This window comes from Triticum aestivum, chromosome 4A, assembly GCF_018294505.1.
Source record: "Triticum aestivum cultivar Chinese Spring chromosome 4A, IWGSC CS RefSeq v2.1, whole genome shotgun sequence".
NCBI classification, from domain to species: domain Eukaryota; kingdom Viridiplantae; phylum Streptophyta; class Magnoliopsida; order Poales; family Poaceae; genus Triticum; species Triticum aestivum.
This window is the reverse complement of record NC_057803.1, coordinates 340,967,781-340,992,544: the sequence shown is the minus strand read 5'-3', so window position 1 is coordinate 340,992,544 and position 24,764 is coordinate 340,967,781. Positions and strand designations below refer to the sequence as shown.

General features: G+C 43.5%; 1 protein-coding gene across 1 annotated transcript; it reads right to left on the bottom strand.

Moving 5' to 3' along the window:
• Positions 1-1,473: 1,473 nt before the first annotated feature.
• Positions 1,474-7,735, bottom strand: LOC123086069 (cystathionine gamma-synthase 1, chloroplastic). The gene is made up of 11 exons (XM_044507769.1): positions 7,257-7,735; positions 7,056-7,159; positions 6,889-6,962; positions 6,626-6,794; positions 6,226-6,285; positions 5,929-6,132; positions 5,766-5,852; positions 2,463-2,570; positions 2,270-2,365; positions 1,967-2,085; positions 1,474-1,875 (listed from the first exon to the last, which is right to left on the bottom strand). The coding sequence occupies exons 1-11, from the start codon at positions 7,636-7,638 to the stop codon at positions 1,755-1,757; spliced, it is 1,524 nt and encodes a 507-aa protein (XP_044363704.1). The 5' UTR covers positions 7,639-7,735; the 3' UTR covers positions 1,474-1,754.
• Between the last annotated feature and the right edge of the window lie 17,029 nt (positions 7,736-24,764).

Sequence of the window (24,764 nt, the reverse complement as noted above, 5' to 3'; positions counted from 1 at the left end):
GCATGCGCAAGGGGATCAAGAACGGAGTTACAAGTGATGATTTCAAGACTTTGAAGCCACCATAAGGAGTGCATGAAGCCTTGGACGAAATATACAAGATGTCACTTCATAAATTTCGTCCAGAGACTATTCTAGGTGCTGCGTTACCTTATTATTGGGCCAGGCCCATGTATTTTCAAAATACTTAAGTATAGGTTGTTTTTAGAGTTCTTATGTGCGGGGAAACAAGAATTAGGGTTGGTTTCGAACCCCTCCTCCAAGGGCCACGAAATCCCCCCCCCCCCCTCTCTACTTTATATATACAATCCTTAGGGCATCGTTTAGACTTTAGGTTTTGTTTAGACTAAAAGTTCACCATAACTGCAACTTCGCATACTTCGTTTGTGTCCAATGATAAGACCAAGACGTCACAGAACTGCACCTTTTATTAATAAAGTTTTCCTCTTTTATTCGCAATATCCAGATTGCAATCTTAGTTTCTTGCTTGTTATTCGTTTGCTTGCAGGAAATAGACCCTCGTGGTCTTGTTAATCGGGCTCCGGCGTGATCAATAACCCTCGAAGTTGGTTTAGCAATTGCTAAGGCGCGACGTCTTCACACGTTCGTAGTCGGATCATCAAAGTCAACTCCCACAGAAAACGATATTTATCTCATCGAAACATCGGGACACCTTCGCCTCTATCAATGTTCAACAATTATGTGAGTAGTCGTTTAATATTGGAGTGTTATTTGGCTCCGCCAGCATGTGGTGAGAGCCTAGGAACTCTTCTTGTAACTGATTCCTTCTTCTATAAAGCTTAGGTCACTCTTGGTGTACCCTCAAATAAAAAAAACTTATTTCTACCGATAACTATATTAAAATACTTCACACAGGAGGTCATTTCTTAGCAAGGTTTTGCTGGCCGATCAGCCTCTACAATTTTGTGTTAGTTATACAATTAATCTATATTGTCTACCTGGTTAGGTCAAATGGGTTTGCACAGCAAGAACAAAAAGTGCTTTCAGGCTCACCTCAAAATTGAAAAAAGAATAGGCTAATATCAGTGATTGCATTCATCCTACCAAAGTCTACCAAAGAACATAACAAGGGTGCTATAATCAAAATTAAAATGAAGTAAATCTAAGGTTACCTTGTGATGCCTGTTATTATATATAATAAAGAGACATTTACATATGTGCCCCTAACTCAAACCCACTACTCAGATTTGCCCCTAATTTTGAAGCATGCTTAAATTTGCCCCTCCGCCGTTAAGTCACTACTCAGAAATGTCCTTCCGTACAGTACTGTAGCACTTTCCGTCCAATACTGTAGCACTTTCCGTCTGCTACAGTACACATGGGCCTTTGACGGTCAAAGGCCTTTGACTAGACGGAAGGGCATTTCTGCAGAGGGGCAAATTTGAGCATGCTTTGAAATTAGGGGCAAATCTGAGTAGGTGGTTTGAGTTAAGGGCAGAAATGCAAATGGCCCACTATAATAAAATTACTTGACTTCATTTTTATCTTATGATAGTCAAGGTTATCAATCTTTATTGAAATCACCAGAAAAAAGAGAAAATACATTCCCCTCCAATAAAGAGGAAACAAATAAAACAATTTATTCGCAGTAAGCATATCAAATATCAAGAGTTCACCACATGAAATATGCCCAGATAGATTCCCGTAATGGTGAGGCAAATATGCCCAGATAGATTCCCGTAATGGTGAGGCAAATATGCCCAGATATATTCCCGTAATGGTGATGCATATGACGCTTAGATCTTGTTGAGGGCCTGAACAATGTCATTCTTCAAGTCCTCAAAATCCTCGACTCCGATGCTGAACCTGATCAGGTTGTCCTTGATTCCATAAATGTCTCTCTGCTCCTTCGAATCCCTGTTTATGGATCACAGCTCAAGAGTTAAAACTAAAACAATATTATGTGCACAATTATTGAATGTGACAACAGATAAATATATGTTAATACCAGTAGGACATGATGGCAGGCTGATCAATTATGCTCTCACAACCCCCAAATGAAGGGGCATGGTAGGGTATCTTGACAGAATCAATGAATTTTCTAGTAGAGTCGAAGTCCCCATCAACCTAACACAAGATAATTTATACGTTAAATTGTTAATAGAGTCAACACACTTAGTGTTCTAGTATATTCCCTCTGTAACTTTTTATAAGACACTTTTAGAGTCCAATTACAGTGTCAAAAAACGTCTTATGTTTAGTTACAGCAGGAGTAGTATTTTACTATATTTTACCAAGACAATCAAATTACCTCAAAGCTGACAACACCACCAAAGCCAGTCATTTGGCTCTTGGCAATGTGATGTTCAGGGTGACTTGGCAAGCCAGGATAGTATACACGTGCAATCTAGGATATGAAATACAAACTTCAGTTAAAGCAACAAAAAACATAGATGGCCCGTAGTTGTCTCAAGTCTAGGACTAAAAGAAACAGAGTAGCACACCTTTGGATGTTCCTCTAAAAACTGGGCCATCCGCAGAGCAGTACTATTCTGGCACTGAACACGGAGATGTAGTGTTTTCATGCCCCGGAGGATCAGATAGGAAGCATTCTGACATCACAATGCAATGAAATGTTAAGAGCTTAGAAACAAGGTGTGAGACAGAAGAATACAGAGTATATATCATTTACTACTCATACTAGTCAAACTGCGTTTCAACAAGGATAGCATGGCACCTAAAGCTAGAGGTTCAATGCCTGGCAGGTCAAACTTCTGAATCTTGGTTACTAGTCTATAACTACGAATGAACCCATGCATTTCTAAAGAAATATCATTGCCTTTAGTTATACATACAAATTATTACGAAGATAATTTAAACGGAGAATTCTAGGAGTACATTCTCATTCATTGATTTATTGGGTTGAACATTTCAGAGACTAAATCTTATTCCTTTAGAAGTAAATTAGGAGGCAATACTATATGTGCCATGTCTCTATGCACCGAAAAGCAATGCAGCACCCTCATATTGCAGGAGCACAAACCCTTAAACAGCAATGATTTCTTTTTGTCCCATCTAGGACTGAAAGATGGTGTAAATGTACAACAACAACAACAAAGCATTTAGTCCCAAACAAGTTGGGGTAGGCTAGAGATGAAACCCATAAGATCTTGCAACCAACTCATAGCTCTGGTACATGGATAGCAAGCTTCCACGCACCCCTGTCCATAGCTAACTCTTTGGTGATACTCCAATCCTTCAGGTCTCTCTTAACGGACTCCTCCCATGTCAAATTCGGTCTACCCCGCCCTCTCTTGACATTCTCCGCACGCTTTAGCCGTCCACTATGCACTGGAGCTTCTGGAGGCCTGCGCTGAATATGCCCAAACCATCTCAGACGATGTTGGACAAGCTTCTCTTCAATTGGTGCTATCCCAACTCTATCTCGTATATCATCATTCCGAACTCGATCCTTCCTCGTGTGGCCACACATCCATCTCAACATACGCATCTCCGCCACACCTAACTGTTGAACATGTCGCCATTTAGTCGGCCAACACTCAACGCCATACAACATTGCGGGTCGAACCGCCGTCCTGTAGAACTTGCCTTTTAGCTTTTGTGGCACTCTCTTGTCACAGAGAATGCCAGAAGCTTGGCGCCACTTCACCCATCCGGCTTTGATTCGATGGTTCACATCTTCATCAATACCCCCATCCTCCTGTAGCATTGACCCCAAATACCGAAAGGTGTCCTTCCGAGGTACCACCTGGCCATCAAGGCTAACCTCCTCCTCACACCTAGTAGCACCGAAACCGCACATCATGTACTCGGTTTTAGTTCTACTAAGCCTAAACCCTTTCGATTCCAAGGTTTGTCTCCATAACTCTAACTTCCTATTTACCCCCGTCCGACTATCGTCAACTAGCACCACATCATCCACAAAGAGCATACACCATGAGATATCTCCTTGTATATCCCTTGTGACCTCATACATCACCAATGCAAAAAGATAAGGGCTCAAAGCTGACCCCTGATGCAGTCCTATCTTAATCGGGAAGTCATCGGTGTCGACATCACTTGTTCAAACACTTGTCACAACATTGTCGTACATGTCCTTGATGAGGGTAATTACTATGCTGGGACCTTGTGTTTCTCCAAGGCCCACCACATGACATTCCGTGGTATCTTATCATAGGCCTTCTCCAAGTCAACGAACACCATATGCAAGTCCTTTTGCTCCCTATATCTCTCCATAAGTTATCGTACCAAGAAAATGGCTTCCATGGTCGACCTCCGAGGCATGAAACCAAACTGATTTTTGGTCACGCTTGTCATTCTTCTTAAGCGGTGCTCAATGACTCTCTCCCATAGCTTCATTATATGACTCATCAGCTTAATTCCACGGTAATTAGTACAACTCTGAACATCCCCTTGTTCTTGAAGATTGGTACTAATATACTCCGTCTCCATTCTTCTGGCATCTTGTTTGCCCGAAAAATGAGGTTGAAAAGCTTGGTTAGCCATACTATCGCTATGTCCCCGAGACCTTTCCACACCTTAATGGGGATACAATCAGGGCCCATCGCCTTGCTTCCTTTCATCCTTTTTAAAGCCTCCTTGACCTCAGACTCCTGGATTCGCCGCACAAAACGCATGCTGGTCTCATCAAAGGAAAGATAGTGTAAATGTAATATTATATATTTTTCCACTGCAACAAATTGTAGGAGAGTTCAACTAAGGTTTTCCCCAAATCATCTAAGCCACAATGTTCATTTTTTTGAAATAAGTCAACCACTTGGATTATATAAAATATTGTAGAAATGAACCAGCTGTTTCATGACACTTTTGGCTGGGTTGAAGTGAACCCAGGATCAAAGCATCATTTGGCAGCAGGGGAGGCCACGAGGATCCCAGCCCATTCACTGGAAACTTCCACCCCAGGGCAAATTATTCCTGGTTTTCCCACGTACGATTTGCTCGACACATGATATGGGAAAACCCCTCCACCTCCCGTCAATTCCCACGGATAAAAAAGAACGCCTCCCAAGTCATGGAAAGAATTCCCTGCCTCTCAACACTACCTCTCACAATTGTCACGTGCACTTCTATTTTTTATCTCGCTGCTGGTAACGCTTCCATCCCGCATCCATGGCCAAATCCTTTGTTCACCTCCTCCCACTCACCCTCATGTACCAATCCATCACCACATGTTGCCACTCCAGTCGTCTCGGCAGAACTGCAAAATCTTGGCGTTCAATTTGGTTAAGGCGGGCGGTGAGAAAGAGGAGAATCAAATGGGGCTTGCTAGCAGAGTCAGCGGCCTTGGCCTCGACAACTACGAGGGAGCAGCCATGGATGGCTTGAACATGACAGCCAGAAGAGCTTGTAGAATCCAAAGCAGCCCTCCAACGCTCCTGTTGCTGGGCCATAATTGAAACGATCTCTCCATTTTTTTTAAAATCTTTGGAGATGTCGTGAATGAGAGATTATCCATGGTTTTCAACCAAATGGTAGCAGGGAATTGTCCGACCTGTGGTTTTCCATGGGTTCAGGTAGGGCCGGTACAATTCATCTCTGGTTTTCCTCCCTGGGTGTTATATCCCCCAACAACCAAACAAAGCCTGATGAATCGTCCAGGACTTCCCTTCCAGATTAATTTAATCTATGGATCCTTGCAGGATCCCAGCATGAGGCTAATCAATATATGGGGAGGACCAAATATAACTCTTGGTATATAGTGAAACTTGCTAGAAAGAAGCAAATAGGTTCGAGAGATGGATAGAAAGAATGCCAATCCAACATACCGGGTTTAGAACACCACCAACTACATGGTGATAAATGCGGACCTTGGAGACTAGCTCGTCCCTGCCACTGATACAGCCTCCAATAACCTAAAAAGCAAAAGAAATTGAGCTAATGTATATCTTATCTGTAAATAGAGTACTAAAAAAATATTCATCAACTTACATCATTGTGCCCAGCAATATACTTCGTTGCAGAATGAACAACTATGTCAGCACCTAAAGTCAGTGCTTTCTGATTGATAGGGGAGGCAAAGGTGCTATCAATGCATAGCAATGCTCCCTTGTTATGGCACATATTGGAGACAAGCTCAATATCAATGCATCTGAGAAATGGATTAGTAGGAGTCTCAGTGAAGAATAAAGATACCTGAAAATAAAGGAACCAACAAATTAGTCTACTTGTGGATGAATAAGTTAATGCGAAGAAAGGGGGTGAAAGAATTGTAAAGATTAAACTCACATTATTATTATCAAGTGCATCTTGAAGAGCATCCATGTCAGCAGGTCTAATAACAGTCATCTGTGCATCAGGTGTACAAAGATAAGAAACCCGCAAATTATACAGAAACGCAACAAAGATTCACTCCGATTAGTTGTTAACATGCAGATCACGTTTATATCAAGTAAAGACATCTGAAATACTGGATCTTGAATGAAGCTGCATTTCTACTCCAAGTTTATTAGGCTTCTAAAATGTGGTCCCATACCACATCACTCAACAGCAACTATATCACCTGTAAGCTAGTACTGTATATTGCTGCTATGAACCTCTCATAATGGTTCTCACAAAACTAACTGAACTGCATAGACATCTAATCATATTACTGAAAGAAAATGGGCATGATGGTAGCACATATTACCGTAATTCCCCTCTTGGGGAGCTCAGTCTCCATGTAAATTCTTGTCTTGCGGTACAAATCTGTGGTTGTAACAATGTGCCCACCTGCTGGGACAAGTGTGCTGAGCATAGCGACGCTTGCATACATCCCTGACGCCACAAAGACAGTGGACTCGGCTTTCTCCAGTGCACTGCAGCATCAAAATTAGCAACTATGGAAAACCGATACAATGGAACAAACAAGGCATAAAAAATCCACAAGAAAGAGGAGAATCTAGATTTCACCTCATCTTCTTCTCCAAAGCCTCAGTGGTCGGGTTCCCATACCTCCCGTATTCGAAGCTAGCATGCCTCCCCTCCTAACAAAAAGGAGATTTTGACAATATAACCGCAGATTTATCAAATCTGACAACTAGAGCACAGAATAGCAATAAAGGTAGGGGGCTTCAAACCTTGAAATCGATCAGCTCCTGCGAGCTACTGAACCAGTAGGCGGAGGTGTTCACTACTGGCGTGGTGATCGCGTCTGTGGCGATCCTTCTCCCAAGCCTCTCGCCTTACGCAGAGAAAAACAGCAAACATGTCAAAACCAAAAGGATAGCTGCGCGAAATACTCCTAGATCTGATGGGCAACAAGGGAGCGAGTAGGTTACCTGCGTGGACGGCGAGGCTAGCATCCGAACCGAGCAGGGCACGCTCGGCCAATGCGGCGGCGGACGGCTGCGCGAGCTTGGCGTTAGGAATGGCGCCAACCTCGGCAGCCGCCGCCGCAGAGGTGGCGGCGGATGCGGCCGCGGCATGGGAGGAGGTGCCGCGGACGCTGCTTCCGCCGCCGGAGTGGGAGGTGACGGCTCGGCGATCGGACCAAGCGGCGGCGACGATCTGCGCGACGCCTATGTTGCTACAGTTGCGGCGGGCCTTGGTGCTGAGCTGGCGGACGAAGTTGGGCGGGAAACGGAGGATGGTGGCGGAGGTAAGGGCACCGCTGTTGTCGCCGGCGAAGGACGCCGGGGATGAGAAGGAGACGGTGGCCATGGGGAGCTAGGGTTTGGGTGGCGGCGCGGGGCGCTCGACGGAATTGAGGGGTCGGGGTTGGTGGATTGGGTGGGCGCTGGTGTGGCCTTTCGAAATAACGAGTGGCCTATTTGTAGTGGAGTCGTGCCGACGGCATTCATGGTTTGGCAAAGAGCACCTATAGTGCGCCACTGATGTGGGGTCAGTTCGTTGCCGCCATTGCGAATCAAACTTTGATGGTGTGTTTTGAGTTTCCAATCCAATCAATTTTTTTTACCCTGATAGGGGTCACACGTGTAGCACGAAACAATTTCGCTCTGACTTTTTTTATGACAAAATAGAACAATGCTCGTGCGTTATAACGGGGTATAAATATTCCCGTACGTTGACTTGTGATTTACTTATCAATAATAATGTGATTGTGTAAATAATTTAGTTATATGAGAATGTCAACTTTAGTTGTAAAGCATGACAGCTTTTTGTTTGAATGGTAAGTTTCAGTTTTTTGGAGATTTGTTCTTTTTCGTATGGCAATTTTTTATATCTATATTATACCGACATAAAAAGACTCAAAAGAGCATATTCAACTGATCATGGTCATTGAACTAAGTCAATCCAACGATCTAGACTGTTTTGAACATTAAACGTGTTTAACGTGCAATTAATATCATGCCAAATATTGCGCTAAACACATGATTAACATACAAAAAATAGCATATCTAATATCCGCGTGCAATTGATATATTGCCCAGTGGCGGAGCCAGAACTGCAGTCTTGTGTAGTCATTTTCAAATTGTGTAGTCAGGTATATAAATTTGAACCAAAAAATTCAACATTTTTGCATGCATATGCTAGTCTCATCAAAAAGCTGGGTAGTCAATTGACTACCCAGCTGATGAGTGGCTTCCCCACTGATATTGCCTAAATATTAACGTGTGTTGCACGTGCGCATTTACTAGTAGCTGTAAAAATGCCAGGGCGGTGTTACTTCCTGTCACACGTGTGGTACTTATCATTTGGTTTTTTTGCGGGTATCCAATCCGACCATTCAGCAACGACGGGATCCTTCCTCGCGGCCTCCGGTGGGTAAAGACATTCCTCTTCCTCCTCCATAGCGAAGAGGTCGGTCTGCTCTTCCGCTGCCTCTTCATCCAGGATCCGCTCCTCCTCCTTCGAAAGTGGCGCTCGGTGCAGCTACGCGGGAAGTGGCATGGCGACGGTAAAGGGAGTGGAAAATGTGAGCGTGGGATCAGAGCTATTCGGACATGGAGACAAGGCGGGAGGTGGAGGCTATTGTCAGCACTTTATACTAAATTCAATGCCATATTATTTATGTGACGCCTAGATCATCAAGCTACAGTAATTCCCTACTAATGATGCCATGTCATCATGTTACTGTTGTTAAACCCCTTATGATTTAAAACCGATTCAAAATTCAAAGTTAAAAACGAAGTCAAATAATAAAAGTTTTCAAGTGTCAAAACTAAAATGTCCTAACTGTGGCAAATAATTCATAAGAAATATTTGTGAAGAAGCCACAGATTATTTAAATGCATATTAACAAACAAAACCGTGGCTAAACAATTAACTAAAATGCTTTTAGAATAATAAATAATTACAAAACTAATTTAGTTTGAGTAATAAATTATTGTGGATATGGCTTAATTTGTAACATCAATTTAGGTGCCACTTTGGTAATCTATTAAAACTAAAAGAAAAGGAAACTAAAAGAAAAAATAAGTAAAAGAAAAAAACAAAAAAAATAAAAGAAGAACCCCCTCGACCTCCGCCCAATAGGCCACCAGGCCGCCCCCTTGCTTAACCCCCTGTCAGCCGAAACACTAGCAACCCACTCACCACAGCCCCCACCCCCTCATCTCTCCCCCTCCCCGATCCAAATCTAGATGTGACCAAGCCCGACCCCGACGTCCCTCGGTGTGACGCCGACGGTCGACGCCACCTTCACCGGAACCGCCTCCTCATCCTCCTCCTCACGGGCTCCAACGAGCCTCGCCGCCCCAATCCCTTGCGCGAATGTGAGCCCCGACCTCCTCTTCCCCCCTCGCCCGCCAACGCCGTGTTCGGCCACCGCCGTCCTCGCCCCGTCCCTGCTCGTCGCTGCCCCTGCGCGGCTCTGCCCGCCGCTGCCCGTGACATCGCACCTCGCCCTGCGGCCGTTCGCGTCTGGCCGAGCCGCGCGTGAGCACCTCACCGGTGTCAGCAGCGCCCACTCGCCTTCCAGCCTACCCGCAGCACCGCCGCGCTCCCCACGCCCCTGCACCTCGCCTGCTACTGCTCGTGCTCGCTATCGCCGTCCACGTCTGCCGTCGTCGATGCTCGCCCCCTTGCTACTGTTGCTGCCCTCCAAGTCAACGCTGCTTGCTCCGTTCGCCGCACCGCGCGCGCCCATCCAACCGCAGCGCCCTCCCCCCTCCCCATCCCCGTGTTGCCTCTACCGTGGCGCTGTTCCTCCGCCCTGCCAGGACCTCGCGTAGCCCCGCGCACCCCTGATGTAGTTGCTCGCCGGCCATCGTTGCCCCGCGCCGCCTCTCGCCGCGATGACCGCCCCTCCTGTGTGTCGCTCCAACTGCCGGCGCTCGCTGCGCCCGTTAGCCCCGGCCCCCGGCCAATGACATGTGGGCCCGCCCCAGGAACGTCATTAAAAAGGTATAATTAACTAATTAAAGAATTAATTAACTTAATCAACTCTCTTAGTTAACTAATTAGATTTAATTAAACCCACTTAACCTACTAATAAAACTAACTACGGTTAATTAGTTAACAACCTATGACATGCGGGACCCACCCGTCATTTGACTGATCAACAGTCAACTTTGATCGCTGATGTCATGTTGACGTCATGATGACGCAACAATTCTTTTTCAAATTAATTAAATAATAATAATCCTAGAAAATGATTAAATCCTTTCAGATTAATATAAAATAAACTGTATCTCGGATGAAAATACTTCGTACATGAAAGTTGCTCAGAACGACGAGACGAATCCGAATACGCAATCCGTTCGTTTGCCACATGTCCCTAACATAGCGAACATGCAACAATCCCCCTCTGGTTCGTCTGTCTGAAAACGTCAAACACCGGGAAATAGTTTCTCGTATGTTTTCCCCCTTCGCCAGTATCACCTACTACCGCGTTAGGGCACACCTAGCACCGCTCATTGCCATGTCATGCATTGTCATGCATCTTTTTGCATTTATATTTATTGTTTCTTCCCCCTATTCTCTCATTAGACACCGAGATCAACGCCGCTTCTACCCAGTACGACTACCGTGTTGACGACCCCTCCTTCTCAACAGAGCTTCCAGGCAAGCAAACTCCCCTTGGTCATCCCGATATCGCCTACTCTTTCCCTCTACTGCTTGCATTAGAGTAGTGTAGTTGTTATTGTTTTCGGATGAACCTATTCTACTGCATAGCCTTTCCTTGTTACTACTTTTGATACTTTACCTGCAATCCTAAATGCTTAGTATAGGTTGCTAGAATGTCATCAGTGGCCTTACATACTTGTCCGTCTGCCATGCTATACTATCGGGTCGTGATCACTTCGGGAGGTGATCACGGGTATATGCTATATACTTTTGCATGCTTATGTTACTGTTCGTATATGGGGGCTGAAGGGACAGGTGGTTCCACACAGGTAGTGGTGGGTCTGGGTTCCCGACGGCCCAGAGTGTTACACTGTGGCGGAGCGACGGGGCAGGCTGTAACCACCTAGGAGACAGGTGGGCATGGTCCCTGATCGACGTCCGCAGTTACTTCAAATAACACACTTAACGAGATTGGTTATTTGATCTGAGTTGGCCACTGACCTATACGCACTAACCACCCCGCGAGAACAGTTATGGGCACTCGATGTCGTAGTATTAGCCAAAGCCTCCTAGACGTTAGCGACTGAGCGGTGCGCGCCGGGTTGAACCGCGTAACTCAACTTCCTTTGTAATGAAGGTTGCTAGGTCTGCTCACCGGCCACATTCGCAATGTGCGAGAGTGTAAAGGGCGATGGGCCCAAGACCCCTGCGCGCTTAGGATCTAGACCGGCGTGCTAACCTCTCTGTTAGGCCTGGTAGGGCTGCGACGTGTTGATCTTCCGAGGTCGGGCATGACCTAGGAAAGTGCGTCCGGCTAGAGGGATCGAGCGTGTTGGGCAATGTGGTGCACCCCTACAGGGAAGATTGATCTATTCAAATAGTCGTGTCCACGGTAACAGGACGACCCGATGCTATATTCCGACCTCATGACAACTAGAACCGGATACTTAATAAAAACTCACCCTTTCAAGTGCAAGATACAACTCGATGATCGCTTTCCCACAAGGCAATGAGGGGAGGATCGCCGGGTAGGATTATGCTATACGTTGTTACTTGGTGAACTTACTAGCTACTCTCTTCTATATGCTTCAAGATGGAGGCTGACAGAAGCATAGTATTCAATAGGACTAGCTTCTCCCCCTCTTATTCTAGCATTCTGCAGTTCAGTCCATAGATACTACCCATTTCATTGATACCAATGCATATGTAGTGTAGATCCTTGCTTGCAAGTACTTTGGATGAGTACTCACGGTTGCTTTGCTTACCCCTTTTCCCCTTCGATACCCAGTTGCTACAATCAGACGTTGGAGACCAGGGGCCAGACGCCACTGTCGAGGATGACCCCTACTACACCGGGGGTGCCTACTACTACGTTTAGGCCACCGACGACCAGGAGTAGTTAGGAGGATCCCAGGCAGGAGGCCTGTGCCTCTTCAATCTGTATCCCCATTTGTGCTAGCCATCTTACGGCAACTTGTTTAACTTATGTTTGTACTCAGATATTGTTGCTTTCGCTGACTCGTTTATGTTCGAGCACTTGTATTCGAGCCCTCGAGGCCCCTGGCTTGTAATATGATGCTCGTATGACTTTATTTATGTTTAGAGTTGTGTTGTGATATCTTCCCGTGAGTCCCTTATCTTGATCGTACACGTTTGCATGTATGATTAGTGTACAATTGAATCGGGGGCGTCACAAGTTGGTATCAGAGCCGACTACCTGTAGGAATCCCCCTTCCAAACTCCTTGGGCAAAGTTGAGTCTAGTCATTGCAAAACATTTACTAACATGGTTGTGTGGCTTATGGGCCCACGTCGCCATTGGGTGGTATTAGGATCTCTTTTTTCCTCGACCTATACTCTGGGACTCTGATCTCTCTTCTATTCGGGTTAAATGATTTTGCTAACTCTAACCTTAGGTTCTCGTAACTACTTCCCTCGGAGAGCCCCTTCATTCCGTATGATCGCCTGCTTCACCAGAAGACTTCGAAGATACTTCTTGTGGTTCTCCCGAGAACATGTGCTCATTGCTTTGAAAATTACCCTTCCACTGTCTGTTAGCATTCTGGGAACGGGGGTACCCATACTTGCCTGCCTGCGGCGAACAATGTGGCTCCATCGACGGCCTGGTACGGCCCACCTTCAGCATCAACAACTCAAGACCCTCGCGAGGGGCCAAGCCTCGCGAGGCGGACGACACCAAGACCTCCAGAAGGCGGGCGCTGGACATCAGTTTTCTCTTTGGTGCTAAGGAGGCAAGCACAGGCGCGGAGTCCCGAGGAATCAGCCAAAGGTTTCCATTCCCATGCAACAAGACCAGGATCGCCAGGACAGCAGGATAGAGGTCATCGCCGAGCCCACCACGGCGTCACGACTAGAGGCTTTGCAGGCAAAGACTACTTTTGTCAGGATAATATGTACTAGTTGTCTCCCTTCGAATTTGGTTGTTGTGGGATCCCTTCGCCTTCATTTGGGAAGAGGACCAAGGCCACTATAAATAGGACATAGCCACCACCGTAGAGGGGGACCGGATCCAGATCTTTCGGATCATCCTCTCCCCCACCAGCTCGAGAACGCACCTCTTGAGGTTGTTCTTCCACTATACTAGTTCATCCTCAACCCACCTCGAGGCCAATCCACCACAAAGCAGGAGTAGGGTTTTACACCGCAAGGTGGCCCGAACCTGGGTAAACTGATGTGTCCTCTTTCCTTTTAGTTCGTCGAGCTAGGCCATGCGATCAACGGGTTGGCAGACTGGGAGGTCGAGTTCTTCGCATGCACCCCAGAGTTTGAATCTATCCAGGGTTTGTGGAGCCCGAAATCTGACATTTGGCACGCCCGGTAGGGGTGCGTCGGAGCCTCTCTTCTTCCAGTCGATCCGCCACCGCCCTGCCGTCCTCATGGCTGACGCTCCGAGGGCTCACGTTGAACACCGGGCTGCTCGGCCTACCCAAGCAGTGCCGTCCCCTAGGAGGATCTCCACTCCGTGCTCCTCACGGCTCGCACGCCGCCCAGTGTCACTGGTCGCGGGCGGCGTGGGCTGTTGGGGAACGTAGCATGCAATTTCAAAAAAAAAATCCTACGCACACGCAAGATCTATCTAGGACATGCATAGCAACGAGAGGGGGAGTGTGTCTATGTACCCTCATAGACCGAAAGTGGAAGCATTTGACAATGCGGTTGATGTAGTCGAACTTCTTCTCTTTCCGACCGATCAAGCACCGAACATACATCACCTCCGAGTTCTGCACATGTTCAGCTCGATGACGTCCCTCGAACTCTTGATCCGGTAAAGTGTCGAGGAAGTAGATGAGTTCCATAAGCACGACGGCGTGGTGACGGTGATGGTGAAGTGATTCATGCAGGGCTTCGCCTAAGTACTACGAAGATATGACCGGAGGCGTAAACTATGGAAGGGGGCGCCGCACACGGCTAACAATTATTGGTGTGTGTTCTAGCAGTGCCCCCCCCCACATATATATATAGGTTGGAGGGGAGGAGACGCAACCAAGGGGGCGCCCCAGGTAGGAGGAATCTTACTTGGGCTCCTCCCAATTCGGCCTCCCCCTTCCATATTCATCCATAGGGGGAAGGAAGGAAGAGGGAGGAGAGAAGGAAGGGGGAGGCCGAATCCCTCCCCTTCCTTTCTCTCTTCTCCTTTTTCCTTCCCCTCCTTTTTCGGCCTACATGGGTGCACCAGCCCCCTAGGGGCCGGTTTGTCCCCTTCTTGGCCCATTTGGCCCATGTAGTTGCCGGAGGAATGCCCGGAACCCCTTCCGGTGACCCGATATGTACCCGGTACCCCTAGAACACTTCCGGTGTCCGAATGTCATCGTCCTATATATGAATATTTACCTTCCGACCATTTCGAGACTCCTCATCATGTCCGTGATCTCATCCGGAACTCCGAACAACATTCGGTCACCAAATCACATAACTCATATAATACAAAATCGCCATCAAATGTTAAGCGTGCGGACCCCACGGGTTCGAGAACTATGTAGACATGACCATGACACCTCTCCGATCAATAACCAATAGCGAAACCTGGATGCTCATATTGGTTCCCACATATTCTACGAAGATCTTTATCGGTCGTACCGTAATGACAACATACGTTATTCCCTTTGTCATCGGTATGTTACTTGCCCGAGATTTGATCGTCGGTATCTTCATACCTAGTTCAATCTCGTTACCGGCAAGTCTCTTTACTCATTCCGTAATACATCATACCGCAACTAATTCATTAGTCACATTGCTTGCAAGGCTTATTATGATGTGCATTACCGTGAGGGCCCAGAGACACCTCTCTGATATTCAGAGTGACAAATCCTAATCTCGATCTATGCCAACCCAACAAACACCTTTCGGAGATACCTGAAGAGAATCTTTATAATCACCCAGTAATGTTGTGACGTTTGATAGCACACAGGGTATTCCTGCGATATCTAGGAGTTGCATAATCTCATGGTCAAAGGAATATGTATATGACATGAAGAAAGCAATAGCAATAAAACTTAACGATCAATAAGCTAAGCTAATGGATGGGTCTTGTCGATCACATCATTCTTCTAATGATGTGATCCCGTTCATCAAATGACAACACATGTCTATGGTTAGGAAACTTAACCATCTTTGATTAATGAGCTAGTCTAGTAGAGGCTTACTAGGGACACAATGTTTTGTCTATGTATCCACACATGTATCAAATTTCCGGTTGATACAATTCTAGCATGAATAATAAACATTTATCATGATATAAGGAAATATAAAACAACAACTTTATTATTGCCTCTAGGGCATTTTTCCTTCAGTCTCCCATTTGCACTAGAGTCAATAATCTAGTTCACATCAACATGTGATTAACATCAATAGTTGATGTCTATTACACAACCTTCTTCTTGTAGACGTTGTTCGGCCTCCAAGTGCATAGGTTTGTAGGACAGTAGCAAATTTCCCTCAAGTGGATGACCTAAGGTTTATCAATCCGTAGGAGGCATAGGATGAAGATGGTCTCTCTCAAGCGACCCTGCAACCAAATAACAAAGAGTCTCTTGTGTGCCCAACACACCCAATACAATGGTAAATTGTATAGGTGCACTAGTTCGGCGAAGAGATGGTGATACAAGTGGTATATGGATAGTAGATATGGGTATTTGTAATCTGAAAATATAAAAACAGCAAGGTAGAAAGTGATAAAAGTGAGCATAAACGGTATTGCAATGATAGGAAATAAGGCCTAGGGTTCATACTTTCGCTAGTGCAAGTTCCCTCAACAACAATAGCATAATTGGATCACATAACTATCCCTCAACATGCAACAAAGAGTCACTCCAAAGTCACTAATAGCGGAGAACGAACGAAGAGATTATGGTAGGGTACGAAACCACCTCAAAGTTATTATTTCCAATCAGTCTGTTGGGCTATTCCTATAAGTGTCACAAACAAACCTAGAGTTCATACTAGAATAACACCTTAAGACACAAATCAATCAAAACCCTAATGTCACCTAGATACTCCAATGTCACCTCAAGTATCCGTGGGCATGATTATACGATATGCATCACACAATCTCATATTCATCTATTCAACCAACACATAGAACCTCAAAGAGTGCCCCAAAGTTTCTACCAGAGAATCACGACGAAAATGTGTGCCAACCCATATGCATAGGTTCATGGGCGGAACCCGCAAGTTGATCACCAAAACATACATCAAGTGAATCACGTGATATCCCATTGTCACCACAAATATGCATGGCAAGACATACATCAAGTGTTCTCAAATCTTTAAAGACTCAATCCGATAAGATAACTTCAAAGGGGAAACTCAATTCATTACAAGAGAGTAGAGGGGGGAAGAAACATCATAGGATCCAAATATAATAGCAAAGCTTGCGATACATCAAGATCATATCATCTCAAGAACACGAGAGAGAGAGGGAGATCAAACACATAGCTACTGGTACATACCCTCAGCCCCGAGGGAGAACTACTCCCTCCTCGTTATGGAGAGCACCGGGATGATGAAGATTGCCACCGGAGAGGGATTGCCTCCTCCGGTAGGGTGCCGGAACGGGTCTAGATTGGCTTTCGGTGGCTACGGAGGCTTCTGGCGGCGGAACTCACGATCTATTGTTCTCCCGGATGTTTTTAGGGTATATGGAGATATATAGGCGGAAGAAGTACATCAGGGGAGCCACGAGGGTGGAGGGCGCGCCCAGGGGGGTGGGTGCCCCCTACCTCGTGGCCTCCTCGAAGCTTCCCTTACGTGCACTTCAAGTCTTCTGGGCTTCTTTCCTTCCAAAAATGGGTTCCGTGAAGTTTCAGGTCAATTGGACTTCGTTTGGTTTTCCTTTTCTTCGAAACCCTAAAACAAGGTAAAAACAGAAACTGGCACTGGGCTCTGGGTTAATAGGTTAGTCCCAAAAATGATATAAAGTGTATAATAAAGCCCATAAACATCCAAAACAGTAGATAATATAGCATGGAGCAATCAAAAATTATAGATACGTTGGAGACGTATCAGCATCCCCAAGCTTAATTCCTGCTCGTCCTCAAGTAGGTAAATGATAAAAACAGAATTTTTGATGCGGAGTGCTACTTGGCATAATTTCAATGTAATTCTTCTTAATTGTGGCATGAATATTTAGATCCATAAGATTCAATACAAAAGTTTAGTATTGACATAGAAATAATAATACTTCAAGCATACTAACTAAGCAATTATGTCTTCTCAAAATAACATGGCCAAAGAAGGCTATCCCTACAAAATCATATAGTCTGGCTATGCTCCATCTTCACCACACAACATATTTAAATCATGCACAACCCCGATGACAAGCCAAGCAATTGTTTCATACTTTTGATGTTCTCAAACTTTTTCAATCTTCACGCAATACATGAGCGTGAGCCATGGACATAACACTATGGTGGAATAGAATGGTGGTTGTGGAGAAGACAAAAAGGAGAAGATAGTCTCACATCAACTAGGCGTATCAACGGACTATGGAGATGCCCATCAATAGATATCAATGTGAGTGAGTAGGGATTGCCATGCAACGGATGCACTAGAGCTATAAGTGTATGAAAGCTCAAAAAGAAACTAAGTGGGTGTGCATCCAACTCGCTTGCTCACGAAGACCTAGGGCATTTTGAGGAAGCCCATAATTGGAATATACAAGCCAAGTTCTATAATGAAAGATTCCCACTAGTATATGAAAGTGACAACATATGAGACTCTCTATCATGAAGATCATGGTGCTACTTTGAAGCACAAGTGTGGTAAAAGGATAGTAGCATTGCCCCTTCTCTCTTTTTCTCTCATTTTTTTTATTTTTTTATTTGGGCCTTCTCTTTTTTATGGCCTCTTTTTTTCGTCCGGAGTCTCATCCCGACTTATGGGGGAATCATAGTCTCCATCATCCTTTCCTCACTGGGACAATGCTCTAATAATGATGATCATCACACTTTTATTTACTTACAACTCAAGAATTACAACTCGATACTTAGAACAAGATATGACTCTATATGAATGCCTCCGGCGGTGTACCGAGATGTGCAATGATGCATGAGTGACATGTATGAAAGAATTATGAACGGTGGCCTTGCCACAAATACAATGTCAACTACATGATCATGCAAATCAATATGTCAATGATGAAGTGTGTCATAGTAAATGGAACGGTGGAAAGTTGCATGACAATATATCTCGGAATGGCTATGGAAATGCCATAATAGGTAGGTATGGTGGCTGTTTTGAGGAAGGTATATGGTGGGTGTATGATACCGGCGAAAGGTGCGCGGTATTAGAGAGGCTAGCAATGGTGGAAGGGTGAGAGTGCGTATAATCCATGGACTCAACATTAGTCATAAAGAACTCACATACTTATTGCAAAAATCTATTAGTTATCGAAACAAAGTACTACGCGCATGCTCCTAGGGAGATAGATTGGTAGGAAAAGACCATCGCTCGTCTCCGACCGCCACTCATAAGGAAGACAATCAATAAATAAATCATGCTCCGACTTTATCACATAACGGTTCACCATACGTGCATGCTATGGGAATCACAAACTTTAACACAAGTATTTCTCAAATTCACAGCTACTCAACTAGCATGACTCTAATATTACCATCTCCATATCTCAAAACAATCATCAAGTATCAAACTTCTCTTAGTATTCAACACACTTATAAGAAAGTTTTTACTATTCTTGGATGCCTAGCATATTAGGATTATTTGAGCAAATTATCATGCTATTTAAGATTCTAAAAATAATATAAGTTAAGCATGAGAGTTCATCTATTTCTATATAATAAAACCACCACCGTGCTCTAAAAGGATATAATTGAAGCACTAGAGCAAATGACAAACTACTCCGAAAGATATAAGTGAAGATCAATTAGTCGAATAATTATGCAACTATGTGAAGACTCTCCCATTTAATAATTTCAGGCCTTGATACTTTATTTAAACAGCAAGCAAAGCAAAAGAAAATGACATTCTAAGAATAGCAAACATCATGTGAAGAAGCAAAAACTTAGGATCAACCGATACTAACCGATAGTTGTTGAAGAAGAAAGGTGGGATGCCAACCGGGGCATCCCCAAGCTTAGACGCTTGAGACTTCTTGAAATATTATCTTGGGATGCCTTGGGCATCCCCAAGCTTGAGCTTTTGTGTCTCCTTAATTCCTCTCATATCGCGGTCTCCCTAAATCTCAAAAGCTTCATGCACACAAAACTCAACAAGGACTCGTGAGATAAGTTAGTATAAACCATTGCCAAAACCTTATCATACTCTACTGTAGCAAATCACTAAAATTATTATTCAACATTGCATACTAAATGTCTCTGCATATTTAATAGTCCTATCCTCAAATAGAATCATTAAAGAAGCAAACATATGCAAACAATGCAAACATAACAGCAATCTGCCTAAACAGGATAGTCTGTAAAGAGTGCAGCAAGATCCATACTTCCCTAACTCCAAAAATTATGAAATAAAATTCCCACTGTAGTAAATTTATCAGAGCTTAATATGAAATAGGTTTAAACATTTTATCACATTCTGACTTTTCTAGGGAATTATTGCAATAGTAGTAAACTTTCTGTTTTCAAACAGTAACATGTGGAATTCTAAAATAGGCATAGTAAAGGCTATCAATGCCACTTTTATTGAAATAAAAGATGAAAAACATTTTTCTAAATAACATCAAGAAAATCTTAACAAAATAAATTGACGCTCCAAGCAAAATACATATCATGTGGTGAATAAAAATATAGCTCCAAGTAAAGTTACCGATGAACAAAGACGAAAAAGGGGATGCCTTCCGGGGCATCCCCAAGCTTAGGCTCTTGGCTATCCTTGAATATTACATTGGGGTGCCTTGGGCATACCCAAGCTTAGGCTCTTTCCACTCCTTATTCCATAGTTCATCGAATCCTTACCCAAAACTTGAAAACTTCACAACACAAAACTTAACAGAAAACTCGTAAGCTCCATTAGTATAAGAAAATAAATCACCACTTCAAGGTACTGTAATGAACTCATTATTTATTTATATTGGTGTTAAACCTACTGCATTCCAACTTCTCTATGGTTTATAAACTCTTTTACTAGCCACAGATTCATCAAAATAAGCAAACAACACATAGAAAACAGAATCTGTCAAAAACAGAACAGTCTGTAGTAATCTGGATCAAACGTATACTTCTGGAACTCATAAAATTCTCAAATAAATTGATGGACCTGAGGAATTTATCTATTAATCATCTGCAAAAAGAATTAACTAAATAGCACTTCCAAATAAAAATGGCAGCAATTCTCGTGAGCGCTAAAGTTTCTGTTTTTTACAGCATGATCAACAAGACTTTCCCCAAGTCTTCCCAGAGGTTCTACTTGGCACAAACACTAATTAAAAAAATAAAACCACATCTAAACAGAGGATAGATGAATTATTTATTACTAAACAGGAACTAAAAGCAAGGAACTAAAATAAAATTGGGTTGCCTCCCAACAAGCGCTATCGTTTAACGCCCCTAGCTAGGCATGATGATTTCAACGATGCTCACATAAAAGATAAGAATTGAAACATAAAGAGAGCGTCATGAAGAATGTGACTATCACATTTAATTCTACCATGCTTACTATGCATAGGGATTTTGTGAGCAAACAACTTGTGGGAACAAGAATCAACTTGCATAGGTAGGTAAAACAAGCATAACTTCAAAATTTTAAGCACATAGAGAGGAAACTTGATATTATTGCAATTCCTAAAAGCATATATTCCTCCCTCATAATAATTTTCAGTAGCATCATGAATGAATTCAACAATATAACCAGAACTTAAAGCATTCTTTTCATGGTCTACAAGCATACAAAATTTACTACTCTCCACACAAGCAAAATTCTTCTCATGAATAATAGTGGGAGCAAACTCAACAAAATAACTATCATGTGATTGAAAATTAAGATCAAGATGAGAAGTTTCATGGTTATCATTATTCTTCAAAGCATACATGTCATCACAATAATCATCATAGATAGGAGGCATGCTTTCATCATAATAAATTTGCTCATCAAAACTTGGGGGACAAAAAATATCATCTTCATCAAAAATAGCTTCCCCAAGCTTGTGGCTTTGCATATCATTAGCATCATGGATATTCAAGGAATTCATACTAACAACATTGCAATCATGCTCATCATTCAAATATTTAGTGCCAAACATTTTATAGATTTCTTCTTCTAGCACTTAAGCACAATTATCCTTTCCATCATACTCACGAAAGATATTAAAAGGTGAACCGTATGAGACAAACTCAATTCCATTTTTTATAGTTTTATTTTATAAACTAAACTAGTGATAAAACAAGAAACTAAAAGACTTGATTGCAAGATCTAAAGATATACCTTCAAGCACTCACCTCGCTGGCAACGGCGCCAGAAAAGAGCTTGATGTCAACTACACAACCTTCTTCTTGTAGACGTTGTTGGGCCTCCAAGTGCGGAGGTTTGTAGGATAGTAGCAAATTTCCCTCAAGTGGATGACCTAAGGTTTATCAATCCGTAGGAGGCATAGGATGAAGATGGTCTCTCTCAAGCAACCCTGCAACCAAATAACAAAGAGTCTCTTGTGTCCCCAACACACCCAATACAATGGTAAATTGTATAGGTGCACTAGTTCGGCGAAGAGATGGTGATACAAGTGGTATATGGATAGTAGATATGGGTATTTGTAATATGAAAATATAAAAACAGCAAGGTAGAAAGTGATAAAAAGTGAGCATAAACGGTATTGCAATGATAGGAAATAAGGCCTAGGGTTCATACTTTCGCTAGTGCAAGTTCCCTCAACAATAATAGCATAATTGGATCACAAAACTATCCCTCAACATGCAACAAAGAGTCACTCCAAAGTCACTAATAGCGGAGAACGAACGAAGAGATTATGGTAGGGTACGAAACCACCTCAAAGTTATTATTTCCAATCAGTCTGTTGGGCTATTCCTATAAGTGTCACAAACAGCCCTAGAGTTCGTACTAGAATAACACCTTAAGACACAAATCAATCAAAACTCTAATGCCACCTAGATACTCCAATGTCACCTCAAGTATCCGTGGGCATGATTATACGATATGCATCACACAATCTCATATTCATCTATTCAACCAACACAGAGAACCTCAAAGAGTGCCCCAAAGTTTCTACCAGAGAATCACGACAAAAACGTGTGCCAACCCCTATGCATAGGTTCATGGGCGGAACCCGCAAGTTGATCACCAAAACATACATCAAGTGAATCATGTGATATCCCATTGTCACCACAGATATCCACGGCAAGACATACATCAAGTGTTCTCAAATCTTTAAAGACTCAATCCGATAAGATAACTTCAAAGGGGAAACTCAATTCATTACAAGAGAGTAGAGGGGGAAGAAACATCATAGGATCCAAATATAATAGCAAAGCTCGCGATACATCAAGATCGTATCATCTCAAGAACATGAGAGAGAGAGAAAGATCAAACACATAGCTACTGGTACATACCCTCAGCCCCGAGGGAGAACTACTCCCTCCTCGTCATGGAGAGCACCGGGATGATGAAGATGGCCACCGGAGAGGGATTGCCCCCTCCGGCAGGGTGCCGGAACGGGTCTAGATTGGCTTTCGGTGGCTACGAAGGCTTCTGGCAGCGGAACTCCTGATCTATTGTGCTCCCGGATGTTTTTAGGGTATATGGAGATATATAGGCGGAAGAAGTACATCAGGGGAGCCACGAGGGGCCCACGAGGGTGGAGGGCGCGCCCAGGGGGGTGGGCGCCCCCCCTACCTCATGGCCTCCTCAAAGCTTCCCTTACGTGCACCTCAAGTCTTCTGGGCTTCTTTTCTTTCAAAAATGGGTTCCATGAAGTTTCAGGTCAATTGGACTCCGTTTGGTTTTCCTTTTCTTCGAAACCCTAAAACAAGGTAAAAACAGAAACTGGCACTGGGCTCTGGGTTAATAGGTTAGTCCCAAAAATGATATAAAAGTGTATAATAAAGCCCATAAACATCCAAAACAGTAGATAATATAGCATGGAGCAATCAAAAATTATAGATACGTTGGAGACCTATCAATAGTTCACATCGCCATGTGATTAACACTCATAGTTCACATCGCCATGTGACCAACACCCAGAGGGTTTACTAAAGTCAATAATCTAGTTCACATCGCTATGTGATTAACACCCAAAGAGTACTAAGGTGTGATCATGTTTTGCTTGTGAGAGAGGTTTAGTCAATGGGTCTGCCATATTCAGATCTGCATGTATTTTGCAAATTTATATGTCTAATATGCTCTGCATGGAGCTACTCTAGCTAATTGCTCCCATTTTCAATACGTATCTAGATTGAGACTCAGAGTCACCTGGATCGGTGTAAAAGCTTGCATTGACGTAACTCTTCACGACGAACTCTTTATCACCTCCATAACCGAGAAATATTTCCTTAGTCCTCTTAGGTAACTAAGGATAACTTTGACTGCTGGCCAGTGATTCACTCCTGGATCACTATTGTACCCCCTTGCCAAACTCATGGCAAGGTACACAATAGGTCTAGTATACAACATAACATACTTTATAGAACCTATGGCCGAGGCATAGGGAATGGCTTTCATTCTCTTTCTATTTTCTCCCGTGGTCGGGTTTTGAGTCTTACTCAACTTCGGACCTTACAATACAGGCAAGAACTCCTTCTTTGACTGATCCATTTTGAACTCCTTCAAGAACTTGTCAAGGTATGTACTCACTGAAAGTCTTATCAAGCGTCTTGATCTATCTCTATAGATCTTGATGCTTAATATGTCAGTAGCTTCATCGAGGTATTTCATGGAAAAATCTTATTCAAATATCCTTTTATGCTATCCAGAAATTCTATATCATTTTCGATCAACAATATGTCATCCACATATACTATCAGAAATGGTACAGAGCTCCCACTCACTTTCTTGTAAATACAGGCTTCACCAAAAGTTTGTATAAAACCATATGCTTTGATCACCTCATCAAAGCGTATATTCCAACTCCAAGATGCTTGCACTAGTCCATAAATGGATCACTGGAGCTTGCACACTTTGTTAGCACCTTTAGGATCGACAAAACCTTCTGGTTGCATCATATACAACTCTTCTTTAAGAAATCCATTAAGGAATGTAGTTTTGATGTCCATTTAACAAATTTCATAATCATAAAATGCGGCAATTGCTAACATGATTCAGATAGACTTAAGCATCACTACGGGTGAGAAAGTCTCATCATATTCAACTCCTTGAACT

Coding starts and splice junctions, on each gene's coding strand:
- LOC123086069 (XM_044507769.1), bottom strand. CDS start 7,638: ATGGCCACCGTCTCCTTCTCATCCCCGGCGTCCTTCGCCGGCGACAAC. Junction 6,795..6,888: donor GCTTTGGAGAAGAAGATGAG/GTGAAATCTAGA, acceptor TTGATGCTGCAG/TGCACTGGAGAAAGCCGAGT. Junction 2,086..2,269: donor GTGGTGTTGTCAGCTTTGAG/GTAATTTGATTG, acceptor ATCTTGTGTTAG/GTTGATGGGGACTTCGACTC.